This window comes from Cibotium barometz, chromosome 48, assembly GCF_041138505.1.
Source record: "Cibotium barometz isolate CiBa-2024 chromosome 48, ASM4113850v1, whole genome shotgun sequence".
Lineage (NCBI taxonomy): Eukaryota > Viridiplantae > Streptophyta > Polypodiopsida > Cyatheales > Cibotiaceae > Cibotium > Cibotium barometz.
In genome coordinates, this window is record NC_141093.1 from 36,600,721 (window position 1) to 36,623,493 (window position 22,773).

A 22,773-nucleotide genomic window follows, 5' to 3' on the forward strand; every position below is an offset into this window, starting at 1 on the left:
GTTCCCCAAAGTTTTCAGGTGGAAGACCGATGCTAGGTAGAATGCATGGTGGAAGAATACCAATATAAGATAGATCAGGAAGCCATGCAACTCTAGCACCAGTAGATGTTATTAACCTTTCAGGCTAGTCTTACGGTAACGCTTCCCAAACGGCACTGGTCCTAGTACCTGCTCCACCAACCATTGTCATCAATCTCAACCAACTTAGTAAGTATGATGATAAGTATGATCATTCTGTTGTTACACACTTTATTCATCATTTTGTTGCATATTTTCCTTTGGCTAAAGTTTCAAATCCACAAGACAAAGTCCATATGGTAGCTCCACGCCTCATGGGAGAAGTCGTTACTTGGTGGCAGCATTTGTCAAGTTTGCACACAGACCTAACCACATGCATGACCCATTACGCATGGGCGACTTTTATGTCAAACCTCAAAGCAAGATTCCTTCCACCCCAGTACATGACCAATTTGGAGGATGAGTTTTATAAACCCTCCCAGAATGGGTTGTCCGTGTTGACTTATTCCAATAAGGTCATCTCCATGGCACAATAATTGGGGAAGATGAATGATGAGAAGCTAAAATAGTTTCTCAAAGGGTTAGATAAAAACATCCAGTTTCCCGTTCACAATTGCGAGCCTCAGTCTTATGGTCGGGATTTGACTCTAGCATAGAATCAAGAGATGATGCTAAACGAAGGTAAGCCTAAATAGATCTAGACCCCAGCATAACAATCTGTAAGGGTAATCAGAATAATAAAGACAGTAAGGACAATAAGTCTCAGAGCACCTCAAGCACCATGAAAACCACACAGGTTAAACCTAAAACGACACATGAGGAGAAGGCCAAGGAGGGAATTACTAGAGGTTATCTCCACCCAGAGGAGAGAAAGCGGTACCAAACAGAGAATCATTATTTTATGTCATCAAGTCGGCTATGGTAAGAGGAATTGGACTAACTTACAACTTTATAAAGCTTCCAAAGCTTCGTCCTCTACCATAGCTATTGTTGGCGCTACATCCACCGCAGCTTCAAACACTAATGCCATACAATTGTTACCCTCTTTGAATCTAGTACCCCCAGTGGTATTTGATGATAAGTGAAGGGCAGACATAAGCTCCATCTGTGCTTATTGCATAGCCAAGGGACAACAATTAATTGTCCTATTTGACATGGGCAACTCGAAAGATGCCATCTCTCTGCAGTTGGCTAAGACAATGAGTTGCAAATTAGTGTCTCATAATTTAGTTGTGGATGGGTTTACTCTTGATAAAGCTCAACGTTTGAGTTCAATGTTCAAAAGGCAATATTTCATCACTTCTGGGGTGTGACATAATTCTCGGCATTCAATGGTACCGAGAGCATGTGCCCATTCTTGATTGGCAGTAAGACACTTTCACAATTGTTGACGATTTACTTGAACCTATCATAATCCATGGGGATAGGAGCATCCAAGGAATCCCCCTCATTTCACATGTATAGGCCTAGCGAGCTCTTAAAAAAGGAACTGAGTGTACATTAATTTTTGTCTCCACACAGTCTACTATTCAACAAGCAACCCCCTTAGAAAAGAAGTTAGTAGATCTCCTTCCAAAGTTCAAAGACATCATGTTCAGGGACGATATCCCACCACAGCTCCCACCCTCTCGCCTTAAGGATCATTGCATTGAGTTGGTCTCTAAGATAGATCCTCCCAATAAGTTTCCCTATCGCCTTTATAAGACATTGGAAGGTGAAATGGAACAATAGTATCTTGGTTACTTCAGGCCGGATTCATCTGCCCATCCTCCTCGCCATTCGTTGGCACCCATCTTATTTGTGCAAAAGAAAGACAAGATTGCACATTTATGTGTGGATTACAATGCACTCAACAAGCTCACAATATCAACAATAAGTTACCAATGCCCTGTATCGAGTACATTCTAGAGAATCTTAATGGTACTAAATAGTTTTCCAAAATAGACCTCAAGAGTGGCTATCACCAAGTCTGCATTTTTACAGCTGACATCCCAAAAACAGCTTTTGGGATTGAGACATCAATAAAATGATGTCTCGGGTATTCATTGATGTTATATGTACATTATGTGTGCTATATTATTTACACATTATGTGTGCATATACTAGGAGGCTAACCCACATTAGGCTTGTGAGCATGGGAGCATGGGAACAAGCTCTAGTGGAGCATGGGTTAGGACTAACCTTAAGGTTTAAGGTCAGGGTCAGGCATCCAAGGGTCACACATGAGGAATGGAAAGTCAAGAGTCACTTGAGGGCCCTCCTATATAATAGGGGCATGGGGCACACTCAAGGGAGCTTGGGAGCTTGGAGGCTTGGAGGCTTATGCTATGGTCTCTTGTGTAGAGGTCCATATCTACTCACCTACCATTTCACACTATAGCTACATGCTATTGGATTGTGTTATACCTCTTGATGGTATGGGACATCAAGGTAGAGGTATGATGTATTTCATTCATTATTCATGTGTGCATCCCTTGGGCTCGGGGGTGGTTGGGTGGTTGAGTTTATGCCTGATTTATGCATGTTTTATGCATAACAATTATCTAGAGAGATCTTAGGGTTTTAACAGTGGTATCAGAGCAATCTCTATTTAATTGTTGATTTTTTTTAGTAAATTTTAATATTTACTAATAAAATGTTATCTTTTGTTGATTTGTGTTGATGAAATGCACATGGATCATCGTTATGGTGATTGGAACGTGTGGTACTTCAATTCAATGGACGAATCGACGTTGCGGGGGAATACCGTGAGTTAATGCTATTTTTCCCTATTTTTTATGGTTAAAATCGAGCATTAATGGATTTTTTTTCAAAAATACCATAAATTTTATGGTGGATATTTTTGAGAGGATGGATTCCCTGAATTTCTAGAATTTTTAGAAATTTTTCCTAATTTTTTTAGGAATTTTTTGAGCATTTTTATGATTAAAAATGTATTTTTATACATTTTTGCGGGTTTTTTTCCGCGGGAATGCGATCAAATTTCTGTCAATTTGCTACTGAAATTCAGTAGGGGACAGCGTGTTGATGCATAAATTGCTCTCCCGTGTGCGTGGGGTCCTCTCCGCCTCTCAAATCTGATTTTTCTTTCTCTTTTTCGGGTGAAAATTCTCTTAAAAATGATTTTTTTTACATTAATCATAATTAATGCTAATTATGATTAAGGATTTAATTGAAAAAGCTTAATTAAAGATTAAGCTAATCTCTGATTAACAGAGAGAAGGGTGGAGAAAGAGAATGGAAAGGAGGTGAAGGAGAGGAAAGAGGGGAGAAGATGGTTGTGACTGTTTCCATCTCTCTCTCTCTCTCAGGCGCGCAGGCGACGACGGGAGGGGGGGGGGGCTGCGCTGCAGCCGGGCGGAAAAAAACGCCCCCCCCCAAGAAAAATCAAATTGGCTATAAGCCAATAAAGCCATTTTTTTTAAAAAAATGAGTTTTTTATTAAAAAAAGCTTTTTGAATTTATTTCAAGAAAAAAGCTTGGGAAAAAAGCCTAGAAATTTCTGAAAATTACTGGATTTGAGTAAAAAAAACTCTGAAAAATTCTTGAAAATTTCTTATTGAAAAATTTTGGCTTTTCATCTTCCGAAAAACCTTTGGCTTTCCGTTTTCTTGAAACCTTTTGGCTTTCCGAATTCCGGAAAAACTTTTGACCTTCCGTATTCCGGAAACTTTTGACCTTTCACATTCCGATTTTTTTTGTCTTTTCATTTTCCCAAAACTTTTGGCTTTCCGTATTCCGGGAAAACCGTTGGAATTCCGAAATTTTTTGACCGTTCGTATTCTAAATGCGTTCGGGGTTGATTAAAAATTTCAAAAAATTCCTGAAAATTAGAGGAAAATTAGACAAAGGTTATTTTAAATTTCGGAAAAATGTGGGGTTGGTGTTTGGCATGTGGTGTGTCCATTCGGGCGCCCGTGACCATTCAAATTCCTTTAAAAATATATTTTTGACCCAGAAAATTAGAAAAATCCATTAAAATTAAAAATTTTCATTGGATTTGAGAATTGTCGGGCGAAATTGGAAATTTCGTGAACGATGGGATTCTCAGGGAAAATTAGGAAATTTCTAGAAATTATTTTTAGAAATCCTAAAAAATTGGTATTTTTAAAATATCAATGGTATTTTGGCAAATTAAATTGCTAAAAATTTTCTGGAAAAATATAGGTTTGGAATGCCATGAGATAGGTTTGGTGGAATTCAAAATTATTATATTTTGAGGCCCTATAAATTTGGGAAAATTAGAAAAAAATCATGATAATTTTTTTTCTCGAGAATTTAATATTTTCGAGGGTTATTTAATGTTGAAGTACGTTTTCTCGTGCTGACATTAGATAAATGCGGGTTATTCGCATATTATTTATACGATTATATCTCGTATTAATGGATATTCATGTTTGGATTAATTCTAAACAATGTATTCATGATTTTTTACCATTTTTTAGCCATTCTTTTTGGACATGTTCCTTAATTTCTTTTGATGGCTATAATTTTTGTTCAAAGTGTGTTTCACCCTTTGACACTTTTCCATGATAATTTATTTTGCACTTATTAAAGTGTGGTTTGTGCTTAATTTCTTAAGCCTCTATCATGGGTCAGTTGATCGGTTTATTTTGGTGGATTTTTATTGGATGTTTTCCAAGTTTTTATGGACTCATCAGGTTTTGCCTAGTTCACTTATGTCTAGGGTTTTTTATTGAGTGCTACACACATGTGTTTCACTTTATTACTTTGGAGTTTTATTTGAACAACATAACGTTCATATACTCCGGATTGATGAGTTGGCCACCAATTTAAATGCTTCTTTTGGCATGATTTATGTCCATTAGATGGTATGCATTGATTTTTATGATCAACTATGGTTTTTATGGATTTAAGGAGCTTCTATGCTTTTATCCATGATGTTATAAGGATCTTTTGATCTTTGGAATAATTACATGTGCTTTGAAGGTAGCATTTGCCTTCGTTTTTTGCACATAAATTTGGAGTATATTTCTTGTACTCTTGTGTATATTCCAACTCGGATACCTAGTTGTTTATATATCTAGGTGAGTTATTTTTCTACCCTAACTTTATTGTGTTTTGGGTAGTTATCATTAGAAAGGCGCCAATAATTCAATTTCTTTTCTAATGATGTACTCAGAAGGATTTATTCCTTGATGTAGTCTCAAGTATATAGAGACAGGTTTAGTATGTGAAAGTCTGGATAAGGCCATCTTATTCCTTTTATACAGGATTTCATTCATATGTTCCTAGACGGCATACTAGGGAGTTTCAAATTGTTAAGGTATGTATGGGTGGTATCATGGTGGTATGGGACGCTAGGGATCCCTCACATATATTATCTTATGGGATAATTTGGGCTCAAGATTGTTGCTTTGCTTACATCACTTAGCATGTTGACCTCAACATTCAAAGACAATCTTATTTTCTAAATTCACTAGAAGTTATAGTGTGGGCATTCTTTAGATAAACTTCTTTTATCTATAACCTGCATGTTATGATGAGGGCAATCTCATCGGCATTTTCACTTGTTGCAATCTCTTTCTTTAGAGTTCAAACAAGTTTATCTTGTTGTGTTCGGTTAAGGAAATTTGGATTCTTCCTTTGTTGGCATTCTTTCTCTAGTTCCGTACTTTAGGTGATTTACACAATCAACCTGATAGGTTTACGGATGGACATATGTGACTCATCGAGACGTTGATGATTCTCTATGTTGATATGGATAACTCGAGACGTTGATTATTCCATATGCAGATGTGGATATGTCGGGGCACCGATGAATCCCTGGTTTCTGCTGTTATAATGCCATGTTTTCATACTTTATTCCGAATGGTTTACAACGAGGAAGTTACTTTGAATGTGAATTATTCTGATCATCCGCAGTAGTCTGATTGGGCAAACAGAATGTATGAATCAGATTGTAGAGTATATGCTTCGTGCATGTCTCTAGAAAATCATCATATTGGAAAATATCTTCCAATGATGGAATTTGCCTATAACAGTTCTAAATTTACGGCTATTATTTTAGTCCGTGCATACTTATGTATGGGTATCAACTCAGGGCACCTATTGATGTCAGTCTTAAGGACATCGAGCTTGATGCATCGAGGGATTTCTTGCGAGATATGTAGGAAATTCTGACCGAAGCTCGGGATTCTATCAGGAGTGCTCATGATAGGGCACGGTTTTATGCTGATAGGAGACGCTCATCTCGGTTTTTTGACCCAGGAGCGTTGGTTTATTTTAATGTTCCTAAAGATTTTCAGACTTTGTCAATGGAAAAATGCTCGAATTTATCTCCTAGATATTGTGGTCCATTTCGAGTTATATATCGGATTGGCACGGTTGTGTATGAACTAAAACTATCTCCAATTGTTAGAGTTTATCCAGTCTTTCATATCGATAGATTGAAAGGGAAACTGGGAGGTGAGGATGACACAGTTACTCCTCAAGAACTCGTTGAAGTCGATGAATTATCCTATGTTCCACATGAACCTGATAAGGTACTTGAATTCAGGGAAAGGAAACTTTGTAGTTGACTAATCCCTGAGGTTAAAATAAGGTGGAAAGATAGGGAAATTAAGAATTCGACTTGGGAGTCGGTTGAGATTGTTCAGCGCAGTTCTTCTTCTTTTCATTGCAAGAGTGCAATGTTTTGAGAGAGGGGAAGTATGTTATATGTACATTATGTGTGCTATATTATTTACACATTATGTGTGCATATACTAGGAGGCTAACCCACATTAGGCTTGTGAGCATGGGAGCATGGGAACAAGCTCTAGTGGAGCATGGGTTAGGACTAACCTTAAGGTTTAAGGTCAGGGTCAGGCATCCAAGGGTCACACATGAGGAATGGAAAGTCAAGAGTCACTTGAGGGCCCTCCTATATAATAGGGGCATGGGGCACACTCAAGGGAGCTTGGGAGCTTGGAGGCTTGGAGGCTTATGCTATGGTCTCTTGTGTAGAGGTCCATATCTACTCACCTACCATTTCACACTATAGCTACATGCTATTGGATTGTGTTATACCTCTTGATGGTATGGGACATCAAGGTAGAGGTATGATGTATTTCATTCATTATTCATGTGTGCATCCCTTGGGCTCGGGGGTGGTTGGGTGGTTGAGTTTATGCCTGATTTATGCATGTTTTATGCATAACAATTATCTAGAGAGATCTTAGGGTTTTAACAATTGAGTTAGTTGGGAAGTGTGTATTCATCTTCTTAGATGATATACATCTCCTCTACCACAATAGAGCAACACGAGTAGGATGTGGAGAAGGTCTTGCAACTTTTGCAATACAATAAGCTCTATATTAACAAAAAGAAGAGCGCATTTGGCCTCTTAGAGGTTCATTATCTGGGATACGTTATCAATGAGTCTAGTATTTGTTTGGACCTTGACAAGGTACGAGCTATATTAGATTGGGATGCTTCTAAGGATGCCCAAGAAATCATACCATTTGTGGGTCTTTTTCAAACCTACAGTATCCACATGGACAAGTTTTCCGACCTTGTTGCACCTCTTACAGATCTGCTTAAGGGCATGAAGATGTGTCATGAAAAAGTGTCTATTCATGAGCAAAGCACTCGAGGCCTTCCATGAATTATAGAAAGTGGCCTTAGAAGCACCACTCCTTAAGCTGGCATCATGGGATGACCCTTTTGAGGTTATCATTGACGCTAGTAACCTTGCCATCGGCATTGTTTTATAGCAAGATGGTAGACCAGTGGCTTACTCTACAGCCGCAAGGTGAATGATGTTGAAAAGAATTATTCAGTGTATGACAAAGAGCTGTTAGGGTGATCACTGCTTTTAAGCATTGGACACCTTTCCTTCATGGGAGGAAATTCACAATAAAGAATGATCATCAGATACTGAAATGATTGTAGACCATGCCTAGTGCCCAATGGAGTGACATGCAAGCCAGGTGGAGTTAGATCTTCCAATAATTTGGAGGTATGATCAAATACGTCTCTAGCAAGATAACCCTATTGCTAACACTCTTAGTCGTAAGTCAACCATTCAGACATTATAGAGTCCATTGTGCTAGAAATTCAGGGAAAATATTTGGATAGCACGAAAGCACAATATGCAGATTCAATTGAGTTTGGGACTCTGTTATGGCTCACCCTAACCCCCCTTGAAACACATCAAACAAGAGATTACCTGGTGAACTGTAACTGTTGTGAGGATCTTTCCAATGGCCAAGCTCGTAACCCTCGAGGTCTCCAAGCTCTACAACTCCTTGAGAAGCAATTCGATCGCGCTTCCCGTGAGCGTTGTCACACCATCACGTTGCACTATGTGTACTCGTCCCTTCTCTCATCTCACTTCACTCACACACACTCACTAGCATGCATTAGAGAGAGAGATTAGTAAGAGCAAGACTCTATTGCACAATGGGAGAGTATCCTGTATTATAAGAAAAATTCACTTATATGCATGACCATAAGTGTTCACACTCACTTAAACTGTGACCGGCCAGGCACTTTAGGCTCATAAGAGGTCTAATGCTATCACAATGACTACTCTCATAATATATCCAAGAAGTACATCACTTGGGACTCCATCCTAACTTGCTACCACACGTTCTTGAAGCGGGAATCGCCTTAAGTATTCCATAGGACCATTATGGGCACCTGTCCAGGTTGTAGCTTTAGACACCATTGCTTCTTATCTTGAATGTATGACCTTTTGATGTATCTACGTTGACTCCTTGATCTAAGATAATGGTAGTAGCTCTTGTTAACCCTATAAATGGATTAACATTTTTCCCTTCCTGATGTCAATCATGTTCTCATGATTGCGCGGCAGAAGACCTTTGTGTGGATAGAATTGACAAGCTTGTAGATGACTTTGATGTTGAGTGACGTTCAATGGTCTTTGTTCCTCCAGAAGGAATAAGAAAGGCGAGTTAGTAAATGAAAAGGTTAGTAGTTTATTGAAAATTAACGGGTGGGTGGATAGGGTTTTCTGCGAATGATTGCATTTTTATATTTGCATGAGTATTATTTTTATTTTTTGCTCACTTTGTTTTACGCAATCATAAGCAAGGTTTCATGTGATTTGTGTTAGTGGAGATGCTAAGAGATGTTAATAATGGGAGAGAAAAGAGAGAAGGATCCGGAGGAACGTAGACATAATCATTAAAACAAGATGGTGATTCTCAGTTTCTCATTTGATTCATTGAAGCGATATTCATCATTTGAAGAAATTGGCCTTCGATGATGTCCCTTTGTGTGGCAAGATTCTTGTCAAATGTTGTTGAGTAGGACCTGTTCCTGCATGCTTCTTCCCATGTTCTTTTTATGTTTTTATATATATTTAAGTGCTCTTATGAAGTAGAGATACATAAAGTATAAGAATTGACTCTTATTGAACTGCTTTGTGTTGAAGTAGCCACTTGTTGGCGATAATTGAAAAAATTACGTTGACTTGCGAGAGGCTAATATAGATATTTTCACTAAGGATTGGAGATCATTGATTTGTGAAGATGATAGCGTCATTTGGAGAGGTTTCTAGTGAAAAATTCGAATTTCTTTGTTTGGAGAGAATATTTTTTAAATTTTAAAATAGAGAGATATGAACATTTTTTCAAAAAAGTGAGTGAGAATAAAAAAAGTCAACCTTTTATAACACCCCCTTACACTGATCATAAATGATCTCCAAAATGGACAATTTAATAACTCATAGGCATCTACTCATTGAATGCTCATTAGCCTTAATGAGTTATATAAAAAAATCATTAAAATTTAATTAAAAATTTAATCTTTTTACTAATCTTACTTTTTTATACAAATCAAAGACTTTAATTAATTCTTAATCATTAATTAATTCACACAATTAAAAACATTATTGGATAGAGTAAAGAATTGCTAAGCTATGTGTATCAACTAATGTGTAAATTAATGTATAATTAGAGATTAATTAGACTCTTAATTTTAATCTTTTCTTTTAAGGTAAAATTAAGCAAAAGAAAGTCAAATTTCTCCAATTGATGAAAAAATTGATATAATTAGGTATTTTGATGCGTCTAGATGCTCTCAAAACACTCAAAAACACTAATTTCGACTATTTACATGATCAATTTAAACCCAAAATAACATATTTTTAAATTTTTTTATCTCTAAAAGTGAATTAATCATCCTTAATGATAAAAATCAATCGATTAAAAAAGATTAGTTATTTTAAAGAGTTTTTTGATGTTTTTGATTTCTTTTCAATAATTAAGCTACTCTGAATGCTTGCTAACACTCTAATTAAGCTACTCTGAATGCTTCCTAACACTCTAATACATATAATTCTAACAAAAAACATAATTTAAGCTAAAATTAATGATTCTAGTTCTATGTTTAACTCTAAAGAGAGCTAACATTCACTAAAAATTACACTTTATTTGATTGTTTGATGCAATGAATATAAACTAAGTCTAATATACTCTATGTGCAAGCCTTAAGAATATTGAAAACCACAATATGAACAACAAAAACAACAAATTAAGCTAAAAATTAAACAAAAAGACATTCTTTATAAAACAAAAAGATAGCTATTTTACACCAAATTACACACAAATCTCCATCAAATCCACATCTTTTTTTTTGAAAAACCATTAATCAAGATAATGGGCAATGGGTAATGCGTAGATTAAAGAAAAACAATGAAAAAAGCGAAGGGATGGCTCCCTGACAACGGCGCCAAAAATGTTATGGCTCACCCTAATCCTCCTTGAAACACATCCAATAAGAGATTACCTGGTGAACCCCAACTGTCATGAGGATCTTTCCAATGGCCGAGCTCATAATCCTTGAGGCCTCCAAGCTCTACAACTCCTTGAGAAGCAATTCCACCGTGCCTCCCGCGAGCATTGTCACACCACCGCGTTGCATTACTACGTGTACTCGTCCCTCCTCTCACGTCACTTCACTCACACACACTCAGTAGCATGCATTAGAGAGAGATTAGCAAGAGTAAGAATCTATTACACAATGGGAGAATATCCTGTATTATGAGAGAAAATTCACTTATATACATGGTTATAAGTGTTCACACTTACTTAAACTGTGACAAGTCGAGCACTTTAGGCTCATAAGAGACCTAATACTATTACAATGACTACTCTCATAATATATCCATAAAGTACATCACTTGGGACTTCATCCTAACTTACTACCACACGCTATTGAAGTGGGAATCGCTTTAAGTATTTCATCGGACCATTACGAGCACTTATCCAAGTTGTAGCTTTGGACACCATTGCTTCGTATCTTGAATGTATGACCTTTTGGTGTATCTACCTTGACTCCTTGATATAAGATAATGGTACAGTAGCTCTTGTTAATCCTCAAAATGGGTTAACAGACTCCACACGATTTGGCCCTCAATTTAAAACTAGTTACTCCATCCAAGACGGCTAGTTGTTTTACAAGAACCGGCTATGCATACTCAAAAAGAAAAGACATATACTTCTTCATGATATCTATGATTCTCTTGTTGGGGATCATCAAGGTATCGACAATACCTTGGAGACGTTAGAATGATTTTTTTATTGGCAAAAAATAAAAAGGGATGTCTACCAGTATGTCCAAGCTTGTCAAATATATCAAAATGTGAAGGTTTCACATTCAAAGTAGGTTGGGTTGCTACAACCTTTGCCTATTCTTGAGGCACATTTTCAAGACATCCGTATGGATTTCATAGGTCCTCTTCTAACTGCTCTACATGAACCTAGCCAAAGATATTACTCGCTTGTTCATTCACCTTTGGTATCCAGTTTGTAGTTTGCCTAGGACAATTACTTCAAATTGAGATCCAAAGTTTACTTCTCATTTTTTTGAGAGTATTGTTTGATAACTTTGAGACTAAATTGCAACTGTCCAGTGCTTTTCATCCACATATAGATAGCCAAAACATAAATTTACAATCAACTAACTTTCAACTTTCTCAAAGCATACTGTCATGACAAGCAGTCAAAGTGGAAACAATATCTTTTGTTGGTACAAGCAATCCTCAACGATACTCACTCATCTAGCTTCGACAAGACTCTGTATGAGGCCGCATTTGATCGTCGTTTCACGACCCTTCTTACGAGGATGGTGTCACCATCATTGGAGGCTAACAAGACTATAGAGTCATTCTCAAAGATCATTGAGTCAATAAAGGAGTGTCGAACCAAAGCACATGAAGCATACACCAAGCAAGCCAATAAGACTCGCATGGATGTCAACTACAAGTAGGGAGATTGGGTATTTCTCCACATCATGAAGTAACGGTTAAACCAAGTGGACAAGTGTTGTCCCAAGATTTCTTTATGAAGTTTTGCTTGTTGCCTATTGTAAAAAGCTCAGTGATATCTCTATGAAGTTGAAGTTACTAGATAGTTGGACTGCATGATGTCTTCCACGTCTCATGGTTAAAGCTATATGTTGGACTATCCTTAAGAGGTTCCGAATGAGCAACAGCTTGAAGTGATCGATGAATCAAACAGTTCTATACAAAGTTCAAGGACTGAGGCACTCACAAAGATGTTTGGTTTGGCACGACAATGATTTCTTCCAAGAGTACCCCTAGTTATTAGCAAACTACTTGGAGGCCATGCAACTACTACCAAGCCAAGAAGGGAATGTCACGTGCATTAATGCTATACTTATACATATGTTTAGTACCTTTCTAGGATTAATTATCGTATGCCGTGGCCCCATTGTGAGTCCCAGTCCGAGATATGTAAGGCATGAGTTGGTCTTTGCAAGCATAATTCACAGCCAAGCACCTAGTGCTTTAGCTCCAAGGTAGCCTCGAAGTTTGCTTCAGCAGTCAACCTTAAGTAGTGCTTCTCCCTTAACAAATCTAGGTGTGCATAAGGCTATCTAAACTAGCTTCAAAGTTGGCTTCCTACCACTTGATAGCTCAATAGACATCTGGTCTACAACATCCTTGTGTTTGGTAATCTCCGTCAATCAAGTCTCAATAAGATCTCTACATTGTAACAATTCTCCCAAGTAATATAAGTGAATACCCTTGCTTGAGGGAGGGAGGGGGAGAGGGGGAAAGACTTCAAGGGGTAAATTGGGACCCAATCTAGTGTTGTCTTCACATCTTCTCTCTCTCTCTCTCTCTCTCTCTCTCTCTCTCTCTCTAGCTCTACCTCTCATGTATAAAAGATTGCTTCATGCTTACTTCATAAAGGTATAAAGAACGTCTTGTTGTGCATTATACAATCTAGCCAATTGCATGTTACAATAGTCAATTTATTTAACGAGTTAGCTTTTACAACAATTATACTAGAAACCTAGAGTTTGTTCATATGAAAATATTAATGAGAATTGCTAGAAATCCAAGCTAATAGAAAGTTATATGTGCACTTCTATCAACAACCGTGTGGATGCTTATCATAGAGCCTAATATGATTTATTGTAACTAGACCTTACCTTCTAGAAATACTTACTTCAACACTATGCTTAGCAAACTTACAATGTTGACATACAAGCATTTTGAGAACAAGACAATTTCATGTATTCATGAATTTCCTCTGTTAAGGTTCTCCTCCAACGTGTATGGCTCCTTATCCCACACACAATACTTATGTCATATTCATATTTTTAGTCTTTGGGAGCCATTAATAGTAATTCCTTTCAAAGTGACTCAAAAAACATGTGATGTTACCTTGAAAATTTGCTTTTTTAATGTGGTGTTACACTACCGAACTAGTGTTTTGTTTTCTTGCAACTTTTTTGAATAGCTAGCACACCTTGTGCCTGACATGGAAACATGGACGTATTCCTCTATCTTAAAGTTACATTAACAAGCACAAAAACCAATTGGTTAATACATTCATATTGCAAAATGATTCAATCACAAGCTTTGTATGAGACGGGATTATTCCTCCATGGAAAATTTGGATTAATGTATTCAAAGATGCATTCTTTTGTTTAACTTGCCTTTGAGAGTAAAAATATTGAATTATAATGTGGAGGTAAGTATGCAAGAGCCATGACAACTTACTTATTAAGGACAGCTAAAAATATTTGACGACTATTCCCAATACTCATTATCAGATTTGGACCTTGGAAGAGCTATTGTGAAGGGCTGAGAAGAGGTGATGGAAGCTTTGTATTCCCTTTCTCTTACCTCCTACGTCGTTGGCCATGAGAAAGGTGTCTTTCTTCCATAACCTTTGCATTTCAGCAAACCTGCACCATCTCAAATGCAAGATGAGCATACCAATGAAGACATGGTGCATTGGGTGCGTGCAATGAACAACTTCGCATCTTTTCTTTTGAGAGAGTAATGTTTTTATTTATTAAGTGATAAATCAGCAGCTGTATGTCAACATAATGTCCAACAGCAACTCCACATCTTTAACCATGTCAAGGTTACAATCAGTATGTGTGCCAGTATACACCCAGCAGCAATCCACATCTTTAACCATACCTTGCGAGGTGTATGAAAATGTGTGTGTGTGTGTGTGTGCGCGCGTGTGTTGAGAAAGGGGGGTTGGTGCTCACCTTGCAACACGATCAATCTTTCCTCCTCTTCTCATTTGTCTTTGTCTGCTGCAAGGGTGTTTTCTTGAAGATCGAACGGATGATTGTTGTGAAACATTGCTCCTCGCATCTCCAGAAGATCCTACAGCAGAAAGAGCAAGGTCACTGGAATGCAATTTGAACCGAACGCAAATAAAGCATCACTGGTTAATGGATGTGGTTTAGGTCAGATTGCACATCTCGACTTTCAAAAAATTCAGTGATTGGAAGTAGGCACTTGCCGAAGTGGTTTAGCTCAACACTACCCACCCTACTGGCGAGAGAAGGAGATCAAACCCTGACACCTAATGATAGAAAAGGGATTAAAAAAAAAGGCAACCTCCAATTGTATGGAGCAGGTAGAGAAGAAGCAAAGGAAGGCTTACTTGAATGCTGATAGCTTCCCGAGCTCGATTTGCTCCAGACAGAGGGATCGTGGTCATCTCCTTGGTCAAGAAATAGATCAGAGAATGCCTTGTTTTTCTTGTTCGCAGTTTGGCCAGCTTCTTCAAGCTCATTGTGTTTTGGTAATGCAGGAATGATGATAGTGGGTGTCGTCTCTGTGTCAGCTTCATCAATCTTGATGTGGAGAGTATGTCGGGGCCATTCTTCTTGCATGGCTGGCTTTTCAGGTGCAGCTTTGGGGCATTCTGCAACACGTGCAGAGGATGCTTTATGGGGGGAAAGGTGGTTTTCAGAGGTTTTGACATGTGTGGATAAGGTGATCTCCGTGGATGGCATTGCCTTGAAAGCCAGAGAGCCAGGGTGAGGAGGGTTTTCACATCCTTCGACTTGTGTGGAGATGGAGACGGATGCAGTCAATGATGGCTTCTCTTGAGAGAATTCTTGTTTCTTCTTCTGAGAAAGCCTTGGTTTTCTCACTGTTTCAAGAAACCATGGCTTCTTGCATTGCCGTGCTTGCAGGCTCAGAGTCAAGCGCTGCAGCTCGTTCTCGCAGCACTGAACCTTCTCTATCAAGCTCCCACATCTGCTGTTCTTGTTATCGATGGTGCCCATGGCTTCTTCCAGTGATCTATCATCATCTCCACACTGTGAAATTAGGGTTTCTTCATGCTGCTGCTTCTCCTTTGCGCTTTTACTATGCATAGCTCTCATGTGCTCCTCCCCCACACTTATCCAGTAATGCTCTATCATCTTGTCTGTGTAGCTTTTCTTACCATGGCCCTTTTCGTTGTCATGGGGAGGTCCATTTGTTGCAGCACAACTTTTTTCATCAAACCTAAGGACTGTGCTTGACTTAGGGTTTCCACCATGATCCAAAGACTTATGGTTCCCCTCATCCAAACAAATCTCTGCAGACTCCAGTCTTTTAGTTTTCTCCGGGTTTCCATCATCCAAATGAGGATCTTCAAAAACCCTGCTTTGTCTAAGGCTTCCATCATCCAAACCTGGCTCAACACAAACCCTGCCTCTTTTAGGGTTTCCATTATCCAAATGGCAGTCTGCAGTCTCACAAACAGTTATCCTGTCAGGGTTTCCATCACGAAGCTCTGCCGGATAATACACTGTTCTTTTCCGAGGGTTTCCATCATCCGAAAGAAGCTCTACAGGTTCATATACTGCACATCTTTCAGGGTTTTCATTACAGGAGGGAAGATCTGCGTGCTTGTAAACTGTGCTTTCTTTAGGGCTTCCATCACTACCGCAGGCAGAATCGCTACAAGTAGAATCTTGTGTGTCATAGCCTGACTCTGTGGAAGAAGAAGAAGGAGAAGGCACAGAGCTGCACGAAACCTCAAGCGGCTCTGAGTGGGGGCGGAGATAGGGGAGCTTGTGCTGAGCGTCTGTACAAGGAAGGGGAAGGCTGAGCTGAGACAAGAAGCTCAGGATAACATGATCGGGAAGGCCATCGTGACCCAGGGCGCGGAGCTCTGCACGTAGCTCGGGCAACGTGAAGGAGAAAGCCATTAGAATGCATGCAAAGAAGCCAACTGCAGTGGTGGGTGGGGTGTGGTTTCTTGACATTGGCATCAGAAACGTCCGGCGCCCAAGATCCAATAGCGCGGGCGGCCGGACGAGAATCCTTAAAATAAGGGTAAATTATAAAATAAATGAATCCTTAAAATAAGGGTAGTGAAAAATCTTAGGTGTTTTTTTCATAATTCTAGTCGACAAAAATACACTAAGTTGTCTGTTTCTTCGAGCATTCCATAGGAGGAGCAACGCTAGAGAGTGCAATTGGAGGAGCATTGATGTATGATAAATCATCTTTGGCCTAATTTTTTGGCTCCTCAAAAGTGAAGATTGATCTCCTCGAGGCATGGGCTTCCCAGATCATGGGAATAACCTAACTTGCTACATCATTGGAGATCATTGCGAATGCCATTGCCGTATATGTACCCGCGTGGGGAGGCATGCTAATCAGAGGCACCAAATGTGTAAGCGAGTTTTCTTTTAGAAATCGCATAATCACTATATACATAGTAAGAGATTGAATTCCCATCACAAGATCTAGTCATTGCGCACCCCCCCACCGCCCCCCTCTGCACCTTTCCTTCCTTTCCTCTCTCATTTGTAAACACCAACTTGAAGTAGGACTTCATCTTATACACCCACATAGAACTCGAGGGGGGTTTTTTTTAGTGAAGGCCACCATATTGGGTCCCTTGTAATAATATTGTCTATAGGCAAGAAGGAGAAATCTTGTTGTACCTTTGAGTCTGATCTATTGAGAATAGTATGATATTTTGAGACCTTATTTGTTAGTGTTCTTCTGGATATAAGCATCAAGATTCCTTGGCCTCTTTAACTAGCCTTGAATTTAAGTGGCATAACTATGTGATACGAAGTACATAGTTTTTTGGTCTAGGACTAATGTGGGACGTGACATTTGTGCATGATTAAAAAATATTATTGTTATCAAATGCGATAATAACTCGGAAACAACAAACAAGTAAAGAGAATGCTGCAAAACAATTTTGAAGCGAGAGACCAACCATGTCACATGCTATACTGCTCAATAACAACGCACTATCCTCCCCTTTCATCATTGAAAGTACTCTACTAAACGAGGGGAATGGCACGTTCTTGTCAGATTATAGTTGTAAGGGGAGACTAGTGCCGCCTTTGCCAAACCTTGTGTATAGTTGTTTTCTTTTCTTCACACACACATGCACTTATAAAGCTTATCAATAGTTAAAATGACTCACTTCGCCCATGAGTGATGTTAGTTAACACGTTTATGTGCAAGACATTCATGAGAGAATTTTAATGTATTTAATGATCAAAGTATCTATCTCGTTCATGACATTACTCTCCAAATTTTGACACTTTTGATACCATCTTTGCTATTATTGTGTTGATGTGAGCAATCACTATCAATTTCTCTTACTTTTCATACCATCTTTGCTATTATTGTGTTGATGAGAAAGTACTATCAGTTTCTCCTACTTTAGTCTTATTTTACTCCATTATGCTGTCTTTATTTCTTCGAAGCAATATTAAGAATGAATCATTAACCAAATAAGGTCTAAAAAACTAATCTTTCACTCCAAAAACAATATATCTTAGCTATGATCAAGGTTAGTGATAGATTTTACAAGCTTACAAAAGGCTACAAAAAGTGATACAAGCATATTGACTTTAAAAGTAGGATGGCTAGTATCATACACAAAATCTAGCTTAGGATGCTCAAAATTGTGCTCTCCTAGCAGGCTTGTAAAATGGACGTACATGAGACTGTAGTCTTGCTCAAGTGACACAATACTATAGGCCTCCTCAAGTGACACAATACTATAGGCCTCCTCAAGTGACACAATTATAGTGATTACAATTGCGATTAAGCATATATTACTAAAGCATGTAAACAACATGAAAATATGATGGCTCACCATAGATCCACAAATGCTCCCCACTTCAGTATTGCAACATACACTAAGGAGGCACCCTACTTTGTATCCTTTTGCATCTACCTTGAACACATATTTGTCACTTGATACATTGATTTGATGATAACAAGTGCACCATTGTCATCAAGTACACTGGATGCAAGGTCAAATAAATACTGCTGGTCACCCTTTGCAATGTAGATTATAAACACTTGTAAGCATGGTGAAATACTTTTTCGATGCCCTCACTACCAATCTCATTCCATGTAGGGGTTGTGTTTGTATCAATACCAAACACGGGCCCACTAGTGTGAGTAGCTTCACGATCGTCATGTGGTAGCCGATGCTTGAATCAATTCCTCAAATTCTGAAGGTGTCCGTGATAGTAACATTACCTTGAAAGGCTTCACAAACAGAGGTTAATATATTCTTTATTTACTTTTGAATTTCTAATGGCTCGTCCCATTGTCACATGTTTGTTGACCAACATCTTTATTTTTCCCTATGTTCACAAAGTTTTGAAGTAAAGAAAAGCCACTTTGTAATTGATCGCTAAAAACTCAATTGTTATTAGAAAAAATATTATTGTATGTTCAAAAACAAGCTTACTATTTTTTTCTCGGAATGGATTAAGAGATAGATGTTTCTGTACCATTCTAGCAACAATTTCACTACCAATGTATAGTGTATGCTGGCCTTCCTCTATGAACAATTAACTTTTGGTGAATTTTCTATACATTATATGAATCCATTATACATCAATAAACATTCTCAATTGTACATGGCTGGTTCGACATGCTTACACATTCCTTTACATGGATGGATATATTTTGTAGATGAGAGACTAGGACATCAGGAATGTATAGTATATATTAGACATCATACATGAAATTTAGATGAAAATTTTCAATTATCTAGGTATTACTTATTGAGATTAATTACCTTCTACAACATCAAGAATTGTTGATTTGCTGACTTTTCTTGCTTATTCATCCTATTAACATCCTTCGTGTAAAAAACTATTTAGTAAATGTTCTTACAGAGTAGAGACCACTGCTGAAGTTTGCATGTGAACACCAGGGATTTTGAACTTGATTGGGGTCAAAGTATTCAATGATGAAAGTAGCTTCACTTGTAATGGAGTCACCTTTGTGCACCTACTACATTACTTCTATATATGCAAAACATTATTATTAACTCTTATTCTTGCTTATAATAATTGGGACTATGAGCAATAAATGTGAATTTTTTTCTCTTGCCTGAGTAGGGATCTGTGCTATGCACTGAGAGGGAGATAGTGGGTTGCTGTCACTACCATCTTCATTTGATTCATACTCACTAGCAACTTCTTCCTCATCTTCCCTCGAAATCTTCCTCACCTTTATCTTGATCCTTGGCATCTTCCTTATCTTGTTCCTCTTCCTTATCACTCAAAGGTAACTTGCCTTTACCTTTATCTCTAAGAATTATAGACCGACTCCTTAGCATTTTTCCCTTTGCATAAAATAGCAATGTCCAATCTAAGATACACAGTAATGCTTGTTTCATATAAGGATATAAACCCCGTATAGTAATTTCATGTTGTTTAACCAATATAACAAATTGTCAAAATACATCTTACAACTCTTGCATGTTTTTTTGGCAATGCTTGTAGATATATTTTTCTCTCATCTTTTGGATACTCATCCTTGGGATAGTCGAGGAACAAAGGACAAGTGATATATGTAGTTATACCCCACATATCTCACTTTTGAGCCACTGTATACATGGTGTTTTTGTGATCAAGGACCTGTCATTCCTTTGTAAAATAGGTGGCATGTGCTATATGCTTTTTTGTGTTATGCATTTACGTACACAACTCGTTTGGGGGGGCAAGTTTAACCCAAGGATACTGTTCGATTGATTGAACACTTTTTTATTTTTTCGACACACTCCTTGAACAAGCTACTATAATGCAAACACTTTAGCTCCATAGTGTCCATTGTGTGTGATTAGGGAAACCTCACCTTGTAAACATTCTCTACTTGTGTGATGAGCTTCATGCCATACTCCATAGTGTGTGATTAGGGAAACCTCACCTTGTAAACATTCTCTATTTTTGTTCATGCTGTACTCCACAATCTGATGCCATAGAACCCCCAGATTTTAACTAGACACGCCATTGATCAGTGCTAGCTATAAGCAAAAATAAAATCATTAAGCATTAGATCATACCTAATACACCACAAATGTAGTTAAATAATATAACATCTTACATTTTGGCCTACTGATAAAATACTAACTTTGTGCTCTTTAGGCAATGTGCAAGCAGCTAGGGTATAGAGTCGCTCCTCATTGATGCAATTTAGCTTCTCATGCCAGTTAATTTGAGCTACTAGACTACATCACCATTCAAATATCACATTAATATAAGATTAAAAGTTAAAATTAATGTACATATATAACATAAAATAAGAGACTTTACCTAAACTAATCTTTCCCTATTTCTGGGTTTGCTACCATAGCTAGTTTTCTTGTATGCATCTTCAAGGTGGAATCAATTCTGTAGTATGCTTTCCTCCACCTATCTTCAAATTCATCATTTGCTGATAGAATCCTTTAATATTTCTCTCTCTCTAATGGTAGAAAGGTACTCATCCTACATATTGAGCAATACATATTATGTTTACCTTTATTTCTATATAGCTTTATATATTAGAAATTATCATACCATTATCTAAAATACGATTGTGCCATGATGATCGGAAGAGAAAAATTATACCAAGAAGGTCTCCCTCTTTGTTTCTGCTTTTGTAAAAACCTCTGTAAGTAGGGTTTCCTTATTTGCTGTCCCTACTAGTACTCGACAGATCTTACCAATGGGTGTTATAAGGGAATATAATGAATATAACTCACCTTGTTCATCCTATAAAACTGACATTACTTGAGCTGTGAAAAAATGAAATAACAATAACAATAATAACAATATAGATTATAAACAAACAATGGCATACTGATTCGATCTAGTAAATATTAAGTGAGAGAACCTCTCCCTCTTTCTCTTCCTCTATGTCGAAGAGAACAGTATCCACACAAGGGTGGTACTCTGCCTTTTGTTAAATGCTAAGAAGACACGATCTTGATTTATTAAAACTTAATCAATTAGTTAATCTTAATAGAGTATAAGCATTCCAAGAACTTACCTCTATTTATTTCCTTCATCCAGGCTATAAGACAGTGATTGCCATTCAAAACGTATAGCAACTTCTCAGATAGGAAAGCCCACTCAAATTCTCATATTTGATTTTCAAATTATTTATTCTTTGCTTTCCATATATCATCCTAGCTATCCTTGTTTGCATTTAGCACAACTCTAATAGGATACTTGAATGATTTAGCACAACTCTAATAGGATACTTGAATGATTTGAGAGCGAAAATAAAATTTTCTCTCTCAAATTCTTTATTCTTTGCTTTTCATATATCATCTTAGCTATCCTTGTTTGTATTTAGCACATTTCTAATAGGATACTTGGATGATTTGAGAGAGCAAATAAAATTTCCCTACCCCTAACATATCCATTTGTGAAATACTCCACACATAACCTTTGGTACCTAGAGTGAACCATTCTTATTGCAAGGTTACTAACTAGGCGACAAAGTAGAATGTGAGGTAGGGAGTTAATTTCTTCACTTGTTCAAAAGAGTGGTCTATACTTATTATAATTGATCCAACACCTTTACTTTAACTTACATTTGTCATTTATAAATATGTTTGCTTACCCATCAAATGATCAATGGTGTTTTGTATAAGATCAAGTCGAAGACGGCTGAAGTAGTTTATTATGAAATTTTTGTCTGTGTCAACCTTGTTATCATCTTCCTTTACATGTGACTCATCTTTGTCTTCTCGTGACACCTCTTTTGGAGTCTTTTTTCTTGGCCTCCCACAATTTCATTTTCTTTGAGAGGGCGGTTTGTATTTTAGACCTTTATTGTTGGCGTCGTTGAAGGCACCCATTACACAGATGGCTCAAAGAAAACAATATGATAAAAAAACCTTAACTAAAAAGAAAACAATGTGATAAAAAATATATTTTTATAAATATTATTAATTAAATTCTTAATTTATTACTTTTCATAAAAAATTTTATTTAAATAATAATTTATAATATACTAACATATATTCATGTTACATACATATATATCAAGTTAAACATATATATATTATTTATATTAATGATATATATATAATTATTTTATTAAACTATCCTTTAATATATAAACTTAATAATAAATAAATATATAAAATGGAAGGGGACGATGAGCAAGGGAACAACCGAAAGGGACGGGTCTATCCTCATTCTCTTTCTTCAAGAGCATTACTTGTCAATAGTAGTTGG

The 22,773-nt window shown here is 37.4% G+C and overlaps 1 protein-coding gene across 1 annotated transcript; it reads right to left on the minus strand.

Moving 5' to 3' along the window:
* Positions 1–13,910: 13,910 nt before the first annotated feature.
* Positions 13,911–16,491, minus strand: LOC147611138 (uncharacterized). Its single transcript, XM_086785227.1, has 3 exons — positions 14,931–16,491; positions 14,527–14,647; positions 13,911–14,211 (listed from the first exon to the last, which is right to left on the minus strand). Exons 1-3 carry the CDS (start codon positions 16,471–16,473, stop codon positions 14,073–14,075), a joined length of 1,803 nt encoding a protein of 600 aa, XP_086641353.1. The 5' UTR covers positions 16,474–16,491; the 3' UTR covers positions 13,911–14,072.
* Positions 16,492–22,773: the final 6,282 nt, after the last annotated feature.